Below are 19,133 nucleotides of genomic sequence, written 5' to 3'. Positions count from 1 at the left end.
TTCAGGAACCACTCAGATTCCTGTCACTTCTCAGAATCCTTCTGTGGTGGCCATGGCTCTGCCACCCTTCTTCGCCCCGGGTCGCCCCGGCCCGCCGCCCCCGCAGCCGCCGCCTCCCGCTCCCTTCGGCTGTCCGCCGCCGCCACTACCCTCCCCGGCCTTCCCGCCGCCTCTTCCCCAGCGGCCTGGCTCCTTTCCGGGGGCCTCCGCCCCCTTCCTCCAGCCTCCGCTGGCTCTGCAGCCCCGGGCCCCCGGGGAAGTCTCCCGCGGGGGCGGCGGAGGTGGCGGCGGCGGCTCCTTCTACCCGGTGCCGCCACCTCCGCTGCCTCCGCCGCCGCCCCAGTGCCGGCCCTTCCTAGGGAGCGACGCCGGTGAGCGCCCGCGGCCGCCGCCTCCAGGCCCGGGGCCGCCCTGGAGCCCGCGCTGGCCTGAGGCACCGCCGCCGTCCGACGCGCTCGGGGACGCGGCCCTGCAGCGCCTGCGCGACCGGCAGTGGCTAGAGGCGGTGTTCGGAACCCCGCGGCGGGCCAGCGGCTCGGTGCCCCCGCGCGCGCCCGCCGGGCCCAGCCTGGGCGAGGTGCGCGCCCGGTTGCGGGGGGCCCTGCGCCTGGTGCGGCGGCTGCACGACTTGGGCCAGGCCCTGCGCGAGGCCGAGGCCGACGGCGCGGCCTGGGCGCAGCTGCATGCGCAGGCACAGCCGCTGCGCGCCGAGCTGGCCGAGCGGCTAGAGCTGCTGACCCAGGCCGCTTACGTGGGCGAGGCGCGGCGCCGGCTGGAGAGGGTCCGGCGCCGCCGCCTGCGGCTTCGCGAGAGGGTCCGGGAACGTGAGGCCGAGCGGGAGGCGGAGGCCGCGCGGGCAGCTGAGCGCGAGCAGGAGATTGACCGCTGGAGGGTCCAGTGCGTGCAGGAGGTGGAGGAGAAGAAGCGGGTAAGAGCAGCGGACGCTCGCGGGGGCCCAGATAGTGGTGTTTGACACCTGAAGGGGCGTGAGGCTTTGCACTGTCATTTCTCAGCTTTAAGCCTCTTTTTCCTCTTCCGTAAAATCAAAAGATAGTTTGTCTTTCCTACCACATATCTCCATTTTGGTTGCGAGTTAATAGTGTATAGTGTACACAGTACAGATGCTCTGGGTGCCCTGCAGAGTCTCATGAATACCAAGTATAGGATTACGCAGTGATCTTACGGGGATGATAATGTTTCTTGCTCCATCCTTCTGTCCACTTAGTAACATTCAAGACGAACAAGCGTTTGGGCCTTTCGTCTTGTATTGCTCTAGGTGGTTTTAAGAATAAAAAAAATAAAAAAGAATACAAAATAAAAAGAACTTGGGGCCATTTCTCCAGGAACATATACCCTGATTGGCTGATGGGCCAATAGTGATGATTTCCCCAGATTCCTTTGTTTACAAGTTTAACTGTATTCTCAAGTTCAACAGTGGTATTTTTGAGCACTTACTATATACTAGACACTATGCTGCCTACAGTCCTCACTTGCAAATGCCAGATCTTGTAACAACCCTGAGAGGTAGGCAGTATTATCCTAATTTTGCAGATTAGGTAATTGAGGCATAGAGAGATTAACTTGCCAACAGTCACACAACTGGTTTGGGGGCAGTTTCACTCCAAAGCCTACTGACCTCAAGTTCTTAAGTAGAGGGCAAGGGTGAAACTGAAAATTGGTCAGATGTTATAATTAAGGCATCCTCATTACTTTTGAGCTCCTCAAGGGACTTCCCCTGTCCTTTCGCTCTCCACAACCAGCTAGTATTTCCTCCCTTCTCCTATCTGCCACAGCCCTGAGTCTGATCCACCTCCCCTGTGAAATGTATTGATGGCAAGCTTTGTCTTCACACCTTCAGGAACATATCAGTGCCTTAAAGGAGAGACAGTACTTTAAGGGAATTTGAGCCAGTTCAATAGACATTTAATGAGGACCTACTGGGGCTGGCTCACTACTCGGTGCTGGAGATAGAGATGAATAGGACATAGACCTTATCCTTGAGGGGCTTAGAGGACTATGGGGGATCGTGTCTGTATAGCATGGTGTGTGTTGGGATTTCAACTGGAGGTTGGGGGAAAGTATCAAGGAAGGCATCCCAGATGATCCAGTGACATCTCAGCTGAGTCTTATATGAAATGTCCAAGCCAAGTGAAAGCAACATGTACAGTTCCAGGAACAAAAGAGTGAAACAGCGTGGTGTATCTGTAATGGTGAAATTATAGTGCGCATTTAACAGATGGGAAAGAGAGCTTTAGTCAAAAGGATCCTCCCTACCACCCACTGCAAGGGTACTGGAGAGGGAGTCCCGTGAGTAGTGACTTGAGGAACCAGGGTTATTTAGTCTCCATGTGAACCAGTTTAAGAAGAGTAAGAGTGGGTTTTCAGACATTGGAAAGGCTGTCCCATCAAAGATGTTAGACCAGCGGGGCATAGGCTGTGCTTAAGTGTCACTGAGAATGCTGGAGTCGGGGCCTTTCTGACCCTGTTCCTCATCCTCCCTGCTAGTCCGAATCTTTGCATCTCAGAGTCTGCATTTTTAATGACAGAGCCCCAGCTTGGCAAGGTAAGTTGGATGCAGATGTTCCTTGAACCACGCTTGAGAAACTCTGAGGAAGAAACAAAGACAAGGGCCCAGATGGAAGCTGCAGAGAAGATAATCCCTGGGCTGGAGCAGTGTAGAGGGGAGTGGTGCTCGGCCCCCAGAAACTGGGATGTTGATTCAGTGGAGTCTTTCTTAACCCTGGGACCACCCGATCCTCTGAAATCTCAAGCCCAGGCAGCTTTTCTCTGTTGTAAGGTTGTTCCTCTTTAGGTTCCATACTAGGTCTCATGGCTTCTCTTTCTCTTTCAGGAGCAGGAACTTAAAGCTGCTGCTGATGGTGTCTTATCTGAAGTGAGGAAGAAACAAGCCGACACCAAAAGAATGGTGGATATTCTTCGGGCCTTGGAGAAATTGAGGAAACTTAGGAAAGAGGCTGCGGCAAGGAAAGGTAAGCACGACTTTGCATTTCTTCTTTTACTTTACCCTGGCACCTCCCCGTCCCCAAAGCGTTTGATAGAAAAATGCTTGGTACTTCATGATTTTCACCCACTAGGGTAACCTAAGCTTATCAACAGTCCCTCAGAACTTTTGAAGCAGGAAGCCTCAGGTGTTTAGCCCTGGGTAGCCAAAATTGAAAAGGGTGTGGAAGCCCACTGCCGCACGTTCCTCTTGACTCACCATTCCCATCCCAGGCTCTCCTGGCTACACTTTCCTGAGTGAGTTTGGCATGGCTGGTCAACTTTGCCCATATACCAAGGGGAAAGCTACCCTGTCTTTACTGGTGCTTCAAAAGGTGTCAAAAACTTATCATGCTCTTTCAGATACGTTTCAAACCTGAAACATTGCTATTTGAAAATGTATGAATGGTTAGACGGGGCGGGGCGTGCCCTGCAAATTGCATGGGTGTCCCTGACTCACCTGCAAGTCACTTTTGGACCTAGAAGACCTCAGTAGTCTCCTCTGGACTCTAGGGGGAGCACTGGTTTTCTAGAAGTTCCCCAGTTTGCTTTCCGTTTGTTGCCTGGATCTTTGCTCTTGCCAGTCTGCTTGTCTGGAGAGCCCTCAGTCCATTCTTTCCCATTTAAGCTCTCACTCTCCTTCAGAAGTAAACACAGACGCAGCATCATCCACCCTTCCCTGCTCTGGGCTGAGGTGACCGGCTGCTCCTTTTCATTTGCACCTGGCTGGGTCAAAGCGCTGCCTTATTAGTAGGCCATTGTCATTCACCAGGGATAGTTGAGAGTGCGCAAATTAGCAAGTACCACAGCAGCAAAAGATTTGTCCTGTGTGGTTTAAAATATGATTGAAAACTGCAGCTCAGACCCTTCATAAACTTTCTTTGGGATATGTGCACTCTGCCCGCTCATTCACTAGCTAAGTGATTAGCTTCTGCATGCCCAGCCTCCAGACTGGCTGATTCAGATTCAGGTCTCAGAATCAGATGACCCCATTCAAGAGTCAGAGTGGTGTTTGCATCTACTGTCTACCTCTTTCTTTTCCTGACAAAAATTGCAAAACCTGAGGGCTACTATTTAATATTCCCCTACTTCATGTCTTCCATGAGGTATGTTCAGTAAATTTTCATCAAGTGAATTCACCAGCATAATTTCTCACTATTAGCCTTCCTCACTTTCCAAAAGAAGGGAGAAATTTTAGGAGAAATTATGATCTAAAATAAGCTGACTCTTTGGAATTGCCTTGAGTATAAAACAAGTCAGTGTCTAGTAACTGGGTTTGTTGGATACTTTGAAAGAAGAAGTGCAACTTTCTAATTTCTCTTTAAGGCATGTGCTTCTCCAATTACCTACTGAGAAAACAAAGCTGGTTATGTAAGTAGGGACAAGTTGTAAAGAGTCTTATGGACTAGAACTAGATGTCTCACCTATGCTGAAAGCTGAGTGGAACTATTGAAAGACTTTTAGCAGAGAGTAAAATGATGACAAAGATCAGTGCTGGCAAGTAGAGGAAGATTTGGGGCTTCTAGGAGGGAGGAGAAAAGAGAGACTGATAGGCTCCTGTTGTCTGGGCATGGATAGTATGGGAGTGTGAAATAAGGGTCAGATGGTGAGTTGGAGAAAAGTTATGGATTTAAGAGATGTGAGTAGTGTGTGTGAAGTACGTGTATACACATAAGTAAATAACTTGGGGAGCTCATGTGGGAGCTGAAGGAAAAAATGACTTTCAGGTTCTAGCTTGATCTCTTAAATGAATGATGGTACTGTTCTAATTGACCAGGAAAAACAGGAGCAGGAACAGGCTCAGGGCTGATGAGTTTGGTTTAGGACCTGTTGAGTTTGAGATGGCCTTGGGGCATTCTGGATAAGAGTTTATTAGCATGTAGCCATAAATTGGAATCACCTTAAGGAGATTGTGTGGTATGAGATGAGGGTCAAAAACACAAAATCCTAGGAAATGTCAAAATCAAACTGGGTAAGAGGAGACTACAAAAGCGATCAAGAGAGATAGGAGGAAAGTGTAGACCTCCTGGGGCTTCCCAGGTGGTACTAGTGGTAAAGAATCTGCCTGCCAGTGCAGGAGATGTAAGAGACACAGGTTTGATCCCTGGGTCGGGAAGACTGTCTGGAGGAGGGCATGGCAATTCACTCCAGTATCCTTGCCTGGAGAATCCCTTGGACAGAGGAGCCTGGTGGGCTGCAGTCCATCGGGTCGCAAAGAGTCAGACACAACTGAAGCGACTTGGCATGCGCCCATGTAGACTCCCTGCTTTCTTCTGGAAAGTTGCAAATGCTGAAAGAGATTGTGTAATAATAAGTAGGTTACTTGAACTTCTCTGTACCTTGATTTTTCCTCACCTGTACGAAGGAAATAGTGATAGTACCTATCCTTGGGGTGTTGCAATGAATAAATTAGTAAACATACATAAAGTGTTTAAAACCATCCTGGCAAATGTTTAAGTGTTTCTTCTTATTATTATTACCATCACCATCAAGTAATATGAAGATTAAGGGCCGTCCCTAACAGATGATTAGTGACCTGTGCAGGGTGCATTTCAGTGGGGTGGCATGAGTAGAAGACAGACTAGACAAGATCAAAGAGGGAATAGGAAGTCAAAAAAGCAAACAGTGAGTCCAACTCACTAAAAGTTTGCCTGTGAAGGGAAGCAGGAGGGATAGTTGATGGCTTGAGGTCCTATAGGAAGTAGGGAGATCAGATCCTGGATGGAGGTGTTCACGTCAGTGGAGAAGGAGCCATTTTCCACTGGAATGAAAATGAAGAGGGCTAGGATGGGTAGTAAGGCAAATGAGCAAAGTCAGGGGAAAAAATGTTAAGGAATTCCCTGCCTGATGGACTCTTTTTCTCTAGGGAAAATGCTAGATGGGTTGCTTAGAGTAGAGAAGGAAGGCTTTAGGAGAGCAGTTGCGGGTTTGAAATACTTGCTGTGAGGAACGAATGCGAGCCAACCGGAGAGGCCTGGGAATGTGGCTGCAGAGAGGTGCTGAGTGGGCAGAGCTGACAGAAGCGTACACTGGCGCCAGTCCCATAGTGGCGGGTGCATTTGGCCGGTGAGCACAGAGCACAGGGCTGTTGGGGTTTGCTTTGTGGGTGACCACACGTTTTGGAGAAATCTGATAGTCTGGAGGGGTGTTTTTGTTGGTTTGTGTTTTGTTTTGTCTGTTTTTAATTTTTTTTTGACTGCACTGCATGGCATGCAGGATCTTAGTTCCCCAGTCAGGGATTAAACCCATGCCCCCTGCAGTGGAGGTGTAGAGTCTTAACCACTGGACCACCAAGGAATTCCCATAAAACCTCCCAAGGAGGTTTTAGTGAAACTGATGGAGTCTCAGGTAGAAAGCCAGAGAAGAGAATAATTGGATTTAAGACTTCAGGGGGTGGAATCTTTTTTCTAATTATGCCAAGGTCCGAAGAGTGGGCGAGGCCCTAAGATGTGGGTGGCCTCAAGGGAAATAAAGGGGAATAAAGGAGAAGGCATTGGTATCTGGGAGCTGCCCGAACTAGAGAAGTAATGGTAGACAGTGGAAGGATCTCACCTAACCCAGATCATGTCAGTGGAGGGGGTCTGGAAGAGGGTTGGTGGGGAATGCCATTTCAGAGGGAATGTGGTGAGAAGGGAATCTATGAAGGGCTGAGGAATGTGAGCGTGGGTGGTGCGGCCCAGCAAACTGAGATGGGAGCAGGCCACGCCTTCTCATGGGTCTGGAGGCGCTTTGGGGCTGATGGATTAGCTGTATATTTTTGCTGTACTGGCAGATTTTAGTTTTTGTAGCAGAGATTGTATGATCCACAAGCCTAAAATACTCAATGTCTGGCCCTTTATAGAAAAAGTTTGTCAATCCTTGGTCTAGGTAAAAAATGAAGCAAAACCATGAACTCATTACAAAGCAACAAAATGACAGTTTAAATTTCTCAGTACATAAGAATTTTGTGTGTATTTGGTAAATACTTATCAACTTAGTAGAAGATGGACTTGAGTTGTAGAGTTTCCATAGGTGGGAATGAGTGGATGAAAACTTGTTCAAGCAAAGAAATCCTAACAAAATGATCTGAAGAACCATTAGCCTTGGAGATGAAGATAGGAGAGTGAATTCCACAGCCATTTAGTTGCAGTAGTTGAGGAAGAAAAGAATTAGATCTCCAAATCAAGGTGACCTACCTTCCCCAGGACACTGGGTTTCCAGTGCTAAAACTGGACAAATGAAATAGTTGGTCGTGCTACTCTCATTAGCAGCCTGTGAGGTTATTGTGGTTGGTTAAGTGTATTTCTTTCTCACTGCTCAAGTGTGCACTCTCAGAAGTTTAGATTCAATCAAGGCAGAATTATTTATTAATTGGGCCTAGGTGTCTGTGCTGTTTTTATAATGAAGAAATAAAAGTTCCTCCCTTTAGTAAAGGAACTGTCCAGCTGAAGGGTCAAAAACATTAGAAATAAACAAACTCAAAGGTTAAGTGGTGTGATACAGAAAGAGGAGTTAGTGAAACTTAGGGTAGGGTCAAATTAATTGAAGACTCAGAAAGGTCAAATTGAGCCTCGAAGATTGATCGGAATTTGTAAACTCTAACCAAACTCGTGCTGGAAGTAGGACTGTGAGTCTGCTCCTTAGAATACGGATTTGCGGATAAGAAGAGGTTGTATCTAAACACCATTTGGATCTCGTTGCCCAGGGGTCTGTCCTCCAGCCTCAGCAGATGAGACTTTTGAGCATCACCTTCAGCGACTGAGAAAACTCATTAAAAAGCGCTCTGAACTCTATGAAGCTGAAGAGAGAGCCCTCCAAGTTATGTTAGAAGGAGAACAAGAGGAAGAGAGGAAAAGAGAATTAGAAAAGAAACAGAGGAAAGAAAAAGAGAAATTTTTACTTCAGAAGCATGAAATCGAGTCCAAGTTATTTGGGGATCCAGGTAAGTTCCTCTGTAGCCAGTAGAGAAAAGAAAAATACTAGATTGACAGCTTTTTTGCTCATGGATGATCTCCACCTAAGCTAAGAGGTGATAGACGACAAGTGACACGTTTAGGATTTGAATTCTAAACGATATCCTGGAAATCAGGGATGATGGTGAGACACATTTGATCATATTATATAATCATAGAGTAAGTCACTTTGCCTTGAGAAATACGCTCTACACGCTAAGCATGATGACACGGCATGGTGCGTTTTCTTTTTCAGATGAGTTCCCGCTCGCTCATCTCTTGCAGCCTTTCCGGCAGTATTACCTCCAAGCTGAGCACTCCCTGCCAGCACTCATCCAGATAAGGTCAGAGGGGCATTGTCCACGTCTTCTTTCCTTTAGGTAGCGACAGGCAGTGCTTATGTTGTTGGGGTCTATTACTATATCTTTTTTTTTAGTTCTTATGCATTTATGTAATGTTTCTAAGTTTGAAGGATGCCGCTTACATCTTGTTTAGTCCTCATCAACTCTTGAGAAGTACATGTCCCTTAATCTGCAGTTACTAATGAGCTGGGTAAAGTTTTTAGCTCTGAGCCTCACTTCCCCTACCTGCAAGGTGCAAATGGAGGATTAGACTGTGGCCTTCAAATGTGAACAGTAGTACCCTCCCAGATGCAGTCTTTTGAGAAATCAGTTTGTATAACAGAATGAATGAATGGGTTCCATGGGCAGCTTAAATCTGTTAGTGACTGGAAGCACCTTGTTGTTTCTAGACTCCCCAAAGCATCTCCTTGAATCTAAGGGTCTTCAAAGCCCAGATTGAAAAACTGCCGAACCAAGTGATCTTTGAGGATCCTTCCAAAGGTCCAACAGTGGTGTTCAGCAGTGTTCTGGGAAAAGTGTATTTGTGGCTAATATACAAGTTTTAGCCTTTAAATATATTACAGTTGATTCTCGTTATTCATAGGAGCTGTATTCTATAAAGCTGCAAATGCTGAATTAGAGGATGTTGAACTGCTGCTCCTAAAGGAAAAGTAGAATTAGATTCCTGTGAGCCTCTGGCCATAACATTTCATCATCCAATCAATATATAAATTTTCTTTCTTTTTTTTAAAGACACCGTGTCTAATATATATTTTTGATCCTTTAACATTGAACTCATTAACATATAACTCATGCCTGAAGGTAGCTTATCTAACATACATCTATTCTCCATAAGGCATATTGCAGCCTTCTCATGCTAGCTTTAGCACTCTAGCACTATACTTGGGAGCCATTTTAAACAAGGAAATGCCAATAAAAGGCACAAAAATGTGAAGAATGTTGTCCTAAATAGACTACAGAAAGGATACTTGTTTACAACAGGAGAGCTGAAAACAAGGAGGCAGAGTGTCACCGTGTTCCACTGCAGTGGGGAACACGCCCTTTGGTGGCTCAGGTTTTTCACTGCTCTGTGCCTATCAGCAGGTGACCATGGAAGCACCATGAGTAATGATTTGGGAGGTTACACATAAATTTTAGTGAGTAGGCAAATTTGCAAATACAGAATCTGTAAATAATGAGGATTGACACTATATTCATTATTTGGTTATCCATAAAATACAAGTTCTTTGGAGTTTTTTTTCCCCATTTGTATGTACATTAGGAAGCAGTCTTTTGCATTATTTCTAGAAATTAAGTTCTTTAGTGGATTCATATCAGTCATTTGAAAGCAGAGTCCTGAAATAGAATACTTAGTTGCTAACATCTTGCTTGGAATAAAACAGAAATAAACAGTTGTTCTACAATGTTCTTATTAAGGCATGATTGGGATCAGTACCTGGTGCCATCTGATCATCCCAAAGGCAGCGCCATTCCTCAAGGATGGGTCCTTCCTCCGCTCCCCAGCAACGACATCTGGGCAACCGCTGTTAAGCTGCATTAGTAAAGATGCTCCAGGAGTGTCATCCAGCCAAGACTCTTTCCAGCTCGAAGTATCAGTGATGCTGGCGTCTTGTACAGTAGACCAGACTCCATGTGGCATTGCCCTACCCAGAAGTTATATTTTTCTTCTGTCCTCTGTCTCAGCCAGAGGTGCCTCTTGAATCAGGAGATTAATACGATTCTTCAAGAAAGGACCTAGGTGGACTGAGGTTATCGTGACAGGCAGTGGCCTTGGTTCACCGAATTTGCCTCTGTTTTGAGGGGCTTCATCCAGAGTGACTTGCAAGTTTACTCGTACCTTTCTTGCATGGTAATGGGTAAGTACACTACACACACATATCCACGACACAGGTGTGCTCTGGGTAGATTAGCAGTCCTTCCCCCAGAACCGCTTGTTAAGGCAAGCTTGATGCAAAATCTCCTTACCTTTCTTACCCAAAGACCCCCCTAACTTCCAGGAAGAAAAGTCAGGAAGGCTTTATCTTCATTTTTGTGAATTCTACTTTTGATGCAGCTGGAGAGGCTAGGCTGCCAGAAAAGCTGGTGGCCTCACTGCTAGTCATGTGGAGAACTTGGAAGGCCTGCAGAGTACTTGTATCCAAACTGGATTGTGTTTTAATGGATGCTGGCTGCATTTCCCCCATGTCAGAAGGATCCTAATGAAAGCACCTGCTTTTTAAGTTCCTAAAGGTCTGGTTGTTCACAATCCCCAACGATAAAAATTAATTTCCTTATAGGATTGGGACCCTGATTAACTTCACTCAGTCACCCTGTGGGAGCCAGTATAGTGGAAATTGTGGAATTTTCTTAAGAACTCAAGCTTCCAAGAATACACATGTAGTTGAAGTGAGGGACAGGGGGAAAGTGGATTGAAATGATAAAGTTTATTTTTTATATTCATTAATAAATGCTGCTGTGCCTGGAGATAATCAATCATATAACGTCAGGTTTTTTTGTTTGGTTTGGTTTTCCTTTTTTGTCATTTATTGTGTTATTTCCAAAAAGCTAAATAAATATTGTTTTTATTTTTTAGTTTGAGCCTTTGCCCTCAATTTGTTGCCTCCCAGATCACTGCACACTCTTTCTCACTGCTGAAACACACACACGTTATGAAGTTCACATTTAGTAACTAGGCATTTGCTCCAGGAAGGCAAACCTCAAACACCAGACTTTGTAGTGGAATCCAGGTCTGGATAAGCAGGAAAGGACACCTCAACTTTGGAGGTGATTTCATGTAATTGGAAGCATTTGGGTACAAGATACTAACTAACACATTTGTCCCTTTTTCTTTCATTTGCACTGTTAAGTTTCTATATTATGCATTACAGAGTTAACAGGGTGTGAGAGCAGTCACTCCTCCAAAGTGTGTCTAAACTCATAAGCCTCAGAATCTGACACGATCAGGCTCATATCACCCCACAGGCCTGTGTGCCCTTTTGTTATAAAGCTCCATTTTCTGGTGAGCTGCAGGACAAGTAGAAATACAAGATGAATTGTACAATATATATTTGGTTCCAGAGAGCCTTGCTTCGAAGATACCTGCATTGATGGGCTTAGGGAGTGTGAAGCCGGGACTCAGGAAAACTCAGGCAGCAGCAGGACCCAAGCAAAAGAAGACAGTTTCAGGTGGAAAAAATAATTCCCTCGTTCCTCTCATTCAGCTCCTGCAAAGTTTTAATAAAGTGAGCATTGTTTTTGTTACTTGTTTGGTTTTTTGTTAAGTTTTTCCTAGTTTATTGCCCTGTGTTGTGGTGGTGGCAGCAGCCACTGGTACGTCATGAATTCAGAAAGAAGACTTATAGTAGTGTCTTTCACGAACTGCACTTCTGATAATATGGACAGTATCTCTGTAATCTTATCCCAGGTCTTCTTTTCTTTCTTTTTTTTTTTAATTGTGGAAAATTTCAAACATTGAAAGGTAGAGAGAATGGTGTAATTTTTTTCATCATCTGGCTTCAAATAATGGTCAACTCCTGGCCAATCTTGTTTTATCTGTACCCCTACCAATCATACTGGACTATTTTGAAGCAAATCTCAGATGCCATATTACTTCATAAGTGTTTGGGTTCATAGCTCTAAGACATTAAAAAATTTTAACCACAGTGCTGCTATTGCACCTAAAGAAATGAATAACTCGTTGCTGCTGCTAAGTCACTTCAGTCGTGTCCGACTCTTGTGATCCCATAGATGGCAGCCCACCAGGCTCCCCTGTCCCTGGGATTCTCCAGGCAAGAACACTGGAGTGGGTTGCCGTTTCCTTCTCCAATGTGTGAAAGTGAAAAGTGAAAGTGAAGTCGCTCAGTCGTGTCCGACTCTTAGCGACCCCATGGACCGCAGCCTACCAGGCTCCTCCGTCCATGGGATTTTCCAGGCAAGAGGACTGGAGTGGGTGCCATTGCCTCCTCTGGAATAACTCGTTAGTATCATTAAATATCCAGTCAGTGTTCAAATGATCTCATAAATGTGTGTTTTTGCATTTTGTTCCAAATCAAGATCTGGATGTAGTCTATGCATCGTTGTTAGTTAGTGTGTCTCTTAAATTTCTCATAACCCGTAGGTCTTCCCGTGTAGTGTTGCACTTTCACTCTTTCGCTCCCTTGCAACTTATTACTTGAAATCAGATCATCTTTTTTCTAAAGAGTTCCCAGTCTATATTTCGCTACCTGCATCATTGTGATTACATTTTCCTCTGTTCCTGTATTTCTTATAACTTAATGATTAGACAGAATTGTACTGTAGCCATCTATGGCTGTTGGGCACTTGAAATTGAGTTTGAACTGAAGCTGAGTTTGACTTGAGATGTACAATTAGATGTGTGGCTCATACATTTCTATTGGACCATGCTAGAGGTTTGATCACATTAAGATCAGAATTTTCTGGCACAAGTATATCATAGACCTGGTACTACATTCAGGAGGACTAATCAGTTGTCTCCTTTTGTGATTTTAGCAGCCATTGTTATTCAAGACCTAGACTCACTTATTTGGATTTGCAAAAGACTGACAGTTTAATTGTGCCCTTCTTTCCTTTACTTCAGCTGGAATATTAAAAGGAGAAGCATCACCTCATCAACTATTTGATTACACAGGACCACAATTTGTATAGGAAAGGCAAAAAATAGACACATGGTTTTATTTACTAGTATTCAAAATAATGAGTTGCATCCTCTAAAAGTTACTAGTAAATTTTGTTTTTAAGTGTCATTATGAATTTGGATCTAAGTGGATTTTTCTTTCAATCCATTGCTATTATTTTTCATTGATTGCCTCATGTTTGGCCAGTGGGAGCCTCTTTAACTCCGATCCTGAGTTCGCACTCAATCCCAGTATTCTGTTCCAAGTTTACCTTATAGGTGTAGCCTATACTGGGCTTCCCAGGTGGTGATAGTGGTAAAGAAGCCACCTGCCAATGAAAGAGACATAAGAGATGTGGGTTTGATCCCTGGGTCGGAAGATCCCCTGGAGGAGGAGTGGTAGCCCACTCCGGTATTATGGCCTGGAGACTCCCATGGACGGAGGAGCCTGGTGGGCTACAGTCCAGTCCATACGGCTGCAAAGAGCCGGACACGACTGAAGCAACTTGCCACACAGCACAACTTAGCATGCAGCATATAGCCTATATTCTCTATGTATTGAGCATAAATAAATGAAAATAGAGAATTAAATCCTTCAAAGACTAATCAGAAATGTGTTGATTCATCATGTCCTATATAGAAGAAATTTATTTATCTTGACAAATTAACAGGAGACACTAGATTTGTGAGAAACTCTAACAAGAGCATTTAAGAAATTAGATGAAGTACAGGGAAGATTGGAAAATGAAAGAGATTAGTTGTATGTTAAATACTGAGAGTGTTCAGTGGGAGTGCCGAAGTTTATGACGTCAAAGAATTTGCTATAGCCAACCAATTTAATCACTCTAAAGCCATTCATGCTCCTATGTCCACGTGATTTTTGTGCAAGGATAATCGAGAAGCTTAGCTGGGATTATACCATCTGTTGTAGCAATTTACTTCTACAAATTTTGTCCTCAGAGAAGCTATCTTGGGAATTACAAGGTAAGTGCAAAGTATGTCTTATTCCATTCAAATAAGAATAATATATAGAAGGAGTGTGAATTCTGTGAAGTATTAGCTGTGACATAATTTAGGGAGCAGAGATTACATGAAGCATTTCCCACTAATTTTTTTAAAAAAATTACTTATAACCAGCTATTCCCACACAATTAACTGTTTACTTTTGGGTGTACCCATGAGTAGTTTCTGACTTGCTAACCTGACTATCCGTGAAGAATTTGTTTCCAATGAAGGTTCCATTTTCCTTTTGGAATAAGCTGGGTTTTTCATAGTCTCTGAAGCAAAGATTGAAGTCTTGGAGGCAATTGGGCTTAGAATGGGTAACTACAAAGAGCAGCAGACACTTTTCAACTTCATTAACTTATTCTTGCCAGAATCTGGTTACCAGGATTTAAATGGTGTTCTTGGGAAATTATTATTTACCATTTTCCAGGTACAATGTTAAATGCTGGAGACATAAAAAGGGGAGACACATAGGATCCCTACCCTCCTTCAGTTAGTCTAGAGTAGAGAAGTCTAGTGATTATACAAGATAATTGTAGTCAGTTGTAATTGTGATATGCACTACAAAATAACAGTATTAAGACACAAATTTATAGTTTTCATTGTTCAAAATTTTTTAAGTGCCTGTTGATGCTCAAATAATTTGCTAAGTACAGGAGCTATAATGGTGAGCAAAATACCAAATACTCCTGAATGAGTATAGCCTTTAAAGGAGATAGATATTCACCCAACAATAAAAAAATGGGCCAAGTGCTTTGAAGGAGAATATGGTTCCCCCTCTTTTTCCCCCCTAAACTGAGTGTTCTGTAATGCTTTCAGGTGAAATAATACAAAATATCTGTGTGTCACATAGTAAGTGTAACAACTATCATTTAATTTATGTATGTATTTACTAGGTTACAAAGTCAAATGTATTTCATTCCATGGGTCACAGTAGAAAAAAAATCTTGAAAGCCACTGTACTAGTGGGACCAATTCAAGTTTGGGGATTAGGGAAAGCTTTTTGGGGAACATGATGAGCTCTGAAGATTTAGCTAGTGGGAAGAGACGAAGAGGAACATTGCAAGTATCTGGAATAGTGTATGTAAAGACCCGTTGTGGGGCTGAGAGGGCAGTGCAGCTGAAGGCCCGCATGGTGAGAATAAGACAGCAAGTGAGGGAGTAGGGGCCAGACGCTGCAAGGCTTTGGAATTCCTTGTCAGGAGCTTGATTTTGTTCTGAGAGTAGGGGGGAACCATTGGAGGCGTTTAAACATTGGAATGGCTTGAAATGATCAATTTCATCCCAGTGTGTGTAATAGAATGATAAGGCATGAGAAGATACAGGGACACCTGTTGTCCAAGTGAGAGAGGAAGGGGCTCAGATTCCCATGGCAGCAGTGGGGGTAGCATGAAATGGCTCGATTCCAGAGATTTAGGAGAGAAAATCCAGTGGGAATTTGAGATGGGTGGCGGTGAAGGGGAAGAAAGTGTTGGGGATGAGTCCCAAGCTTTTGTGTGTATCTTAGACATTTCTTGAGACAAGGAATCCTGGAGGAAGAGGAGCATTTTGGGGGAGGGAGACATCCGAGTTTATCTTGGGTGTGTCAAGTTTGAGGCACCCTTGAGACATCATGAAGGAGATACCTTGTAGGCAGTTACATTTATAAGTTTGATCTTAGAAGGGCCTAACTGGAGAATTTCATGTGTGAGTACTGGCACATAGATTATTGAAGCTGTGGGCAAGGATGAAGTCATTTTGAGAGTATAGTGGAGACCTATAATACTAATATCATTGCTGGGGCTCCATGTAGATCAATTACTATGATCCCTATCACCCAGCCCCTAGCCCCAGGCTCAGAAACAGCCACATGGGCACAGACCCATGAACTGATGTTGGAAAGGGCCTGGGTTATGCAGTTTGTCAGAGCAGGCATAGACCAGCTTGCTTATTATCCCCCTTTCCCACCCACACCCCACCTCTTCACATCCCTTCAGGGCTTTCTCCACTGCTTACTGAAAGGTGTTAGCACTCAGCCCAAGTTCAGCACCCTCCCCAGCTCCACCTCAGCACACTCCTTCAGTCTTCCTGCAGACTACGTCTCAACACAAACCATACACTGGACTCAAGCAGCTTGCTTCCCTCTCTCTCTGCCCTGCCCCTGCTCGCTGGCTGAAGCTCTTCTCTCCCTGGAGTCGTGTGCTCTCTCTACCTCACCTTCCCGCTGCTCCATAGGCTTTCCTCCCACCCTCCAGGGTTCAGATCAAGTCCTATTGTTTCTGAAGTTTCCCCAACCCCCATAAGGACTGGAGTACTCCCCTTCCTCTGAAGAATATCATCACTTAATGATCTGTGCCTCTTATTTTGTATTTAGCGGAGTGACTGTCATTTTAGAATATGGTCTAACTAGATCATGTCTTATATTGTAGTCCTGGCTGCTAGTAAAATGTGCTTCCAGAATCCTCAAACTCTTAAAGAACTCCAGAAGCAGGTACAGTGCTGAGAACATCATTAGGATACAGATGTTGGAGTGGAGGGAAGGAAGCAGGGAGCTCTATGCTTGCTCATTGGATGCGCAGTTCACACTTGCGTCTCAACGAACTGTGGTCCTTCCCCATAGCTAAAAATTCTAACGATGGTCAAAAATGTAAACAATAAATCTGAGACTGCCAAAACTTCTTCACTTTCTTGTGTCCTCTGCTAATGCAGCTAAGTCACTTCAGTCATGTCTGACTCTGTGCCACCCCATAGATGGCAGCGCATCAGGGTCCCCCGTCCCTGGGATTCTCCAGGCAAGAACACTGGAGTGGGTTGCCATTTCCTTCTCCAATGCATGAAAGTGAAAATTGAAAGTGAAGTCGCTCAGTTGTGTCTGACTCTTAGCGACCCCATGGACTGCAGCTTACCAGGCTCCTCCGTCCATGGGATTTTCCAGGCAAGGGTACTGGAGTGGGGTGCCTTCTCCGTCATGTGTCTCCTACAACTCCTTGTATCTCAAAGGTCCCCTGTAGGAAGGGTTGGTGGGGTAGATTACTTAGTGATCACACTGGAAGCTGTCTGATCCTATAGTATGAAGACTCACTCCCAGTATGCTGGGAGACTGTCCCCCAACATGGGGTGCAGAAGCCTTTGAGCCTTCCGTACAGTAAAGACAATGACAAGAGAAGGCAGACAGCAGAAATGAGGGAATTAAAGGATTTGCCCATCTGGCCTCCTTTGACCTCTATGCCCTCAGATTATCCACTCTTCCTCTTCACAGGATGTTCTCCTGTATGTATGGGGATGACCCCAGTGACCCCGAACAGCAGGACTTTGAAACCATCCTGATAGGGATGATGTTGTATTGATCCAGAGATACTCCCTGGTAAACCCTGATTGTTTGCAAAATTCCTGTGGTCAGGGGTCTAGATTTAAGTGTATATTATAGGCAGTCATGAAATTGAATTCTGTATGAATGAATTTTGCTTTTTTTTTAAAATGCAACTGATTTAATGTGGTCCAAAATATGTAAAAAAGCAAATCCCTGGCTGTTGTATTATTAAACTGATACTGCACTTGATCTTAACCAAATGGTTCAGTGGCTATGTGTGAATTAAAAATTTTTAGGTTTCAGCTTAGCAGATATTGTTGACTAATATTAATTGACTTTCTCATCAACAGTGCATGAGAGTTCCAGATGTTCTACATCATCAACACTTGATATTGTCAGGTTTTTAAAAATTTTAACTCTTCCTCTGTGTGTGTGTGTAGTGATATCTCATTGTTTCATTTTGGAGTTCCCTGATGGCTAATGAGGTTAAATAACTTACATGTTTATTGGCTATTTTGATGTCCTCTTTTGTGAAGTACCTGTTAAAAATCTTGCCTACTTTGGAATCTTTTTCTTATTGATTTGTAGAAATTTTTTTATTTTGGATATGAGTCCTTTGTCAGATATGTGTAGTACAAATATCTTCTTCCTCTGTGATTTGCTTTTTCACTCTCTTAACGGAATGTTGTGATGAGTGGAAGTTCTTAACTTTAATGTAACCCAATTTATCAGTATTTCCTTTATGATTAGTCTTTTTTTGTAACATTTTACAAAATGTTTGCCTTTTCTAAGATCATAAATATATTCTCCTATTTTATCTTCAAGTTTTTTTCTTAACTGTTCACATTTAGGTTTACAGCCTACCTGAAATTGATTTTTGTTTATGTTACGAGTTTGAGGTCAATACTTTTTTGGAAAATATCCAATTGATCCAGAACCATTTCTTTAAAAAGACCTTCATTTTTCTACTGCTTTGAAGGGCCAATTTTGTCATAAATCAAGGATCTGTATATGTGTGGATCTGCTTCTAGACTATCTTTTCTATTCTATTGGTCTCTTTGCAAACTCTCAATGTCACACTGTATTAATTGCTTTACAACATAACATACTCTTCCTTTGGATTTTCTACATATAAATATGTCATCTAGAAATAATGGTAGTTTTCTTTCTTTCCAATCCTTATACTTTTTTTTTCCCCTCTCTTTTTGCACAGGCTAGTACCTCCAGGGCAGTGTTGAATAGAAGAGATGAAGGGGACATCTTTATTTCATTTCCAATATTGGGGAAATCTTGTAATATTTCACCACTAAGTGGGATGTTTGTTTTAGATGTTTTAGAGACATTCTTTGTTAGGTTAATGAAATTCCCTTCTATTCTTAAGTTGCCAAATAGAGTTTGTTTACTGTTTCTTAAAATCATGAATGTATACTGATTTTATCAAGTGCTTTTTCTGCATCATAATTATATATTTTTAAATTTTTATCCTATTGATATTTATCTTTATTCCCACTGATTATTTTTAGGATGTTAGACCTGTCTCTCATTCCTGAAATTAAACTCAACCTGGAAGTGTTGTATTTTTTCTATCCATAATTATTTTTTTTGTAAGATTTTTGCATTTATGTTCACAAAATGTCTGCCTCTGATTTTCTTTTCAGGTTTGGTTTTAAGGTGATGCTGAAATCAAAACAAGTTAGGACATATTCCTTTTTTTTCCTTCTTTTTCGGAAGAGTTGTAATTTGATAGCTCTTTTTCACCATTGGGGTGAATACTCTTGACGAAATCCTTTAGAACTAGTGTTGTAGACCATGTTTTGGGAAACAGTGGTCTAGAGAGCAAGACTTAAACATGAAAAAATCAATTGCTGTCAGTTTGAAGGCTCTTTTGTTTTATTCACTTTTCCTCCCTTATGCAGCACAAGTCACTTCACCTT

General features: G+C 43.5%; 1 protein-coding gene across 1 annotated transcript; it reads left to right on the top strand.

Moving 5' to 3' along the window:
• PDCD7 (programmed cell death 7) lies at positions 1-10,864 on the top strand. Its single transcript, XM_020893470.2, has 5 exons — positions 1-928; positions 2,852-2,990; positions 7,685-7,921; positions 8,188-8,275; positions 9,710-10,864. Exons 1-5 carry the CDS (start codon positions 53-55, stop codon positions 9,831-9,833), a joined length of 1,464 nt encoding a protein of 487 aa, XP_020749129.2. The 5' UTR covers positions 1-52; the 3' UTR covers positions 9,834-10,864.
• The last annotated feature ends 8,269 nt before the right edge of the window (positions 10,865-19,133 follow it).

Source organism: Odocoileus virginianus, chromosome 6, assembly GCF_023699985.2.
Source record: "Odocoileus virginianus isolate 20LAN1187 ecotype Illinois chromosome 6, Ovbor_1.2, whole genome shotgun sequence".
NCBI lineage: Eukaryota > Metazoa > Chordata > Mammalia > Artiodactyla > Cervidae > Odocoileus > Odocoileus virginianus.
Note: the sequence above shows the minus strand (reverse complement) of the source record. Positions and strands in the feature narration are given on the sequence as shown.

What these genes read in the sequence shown, in the direction of transcription:
- PDCD7 (XM_020893470.2), top strand. Translation starts at nt 53, where the DNA reads ATGGCTCTGCCACCCTTCTTCGCCCCGGGTCGCCCCGGCCCGCCGCCC. An exon ending in AGAGGCTGCGGCAAGGAAAG is followed by an intron (nt 2,991 to 7,684) that starts GTAAGCACGACT and finishes CTCGTTGCCCAG; the next exon opens with GGGTCTGTCCTCCAGCCTCA. An exon ending in CCAGCACTCATCCAGATAAG is followed by an intron (nt 8,276 to 9,709) that starts GTCAGAGGGGCA and finishes GTTCTTATTAAG; the next exon opens with GCATGATTGGGATCAGTACC.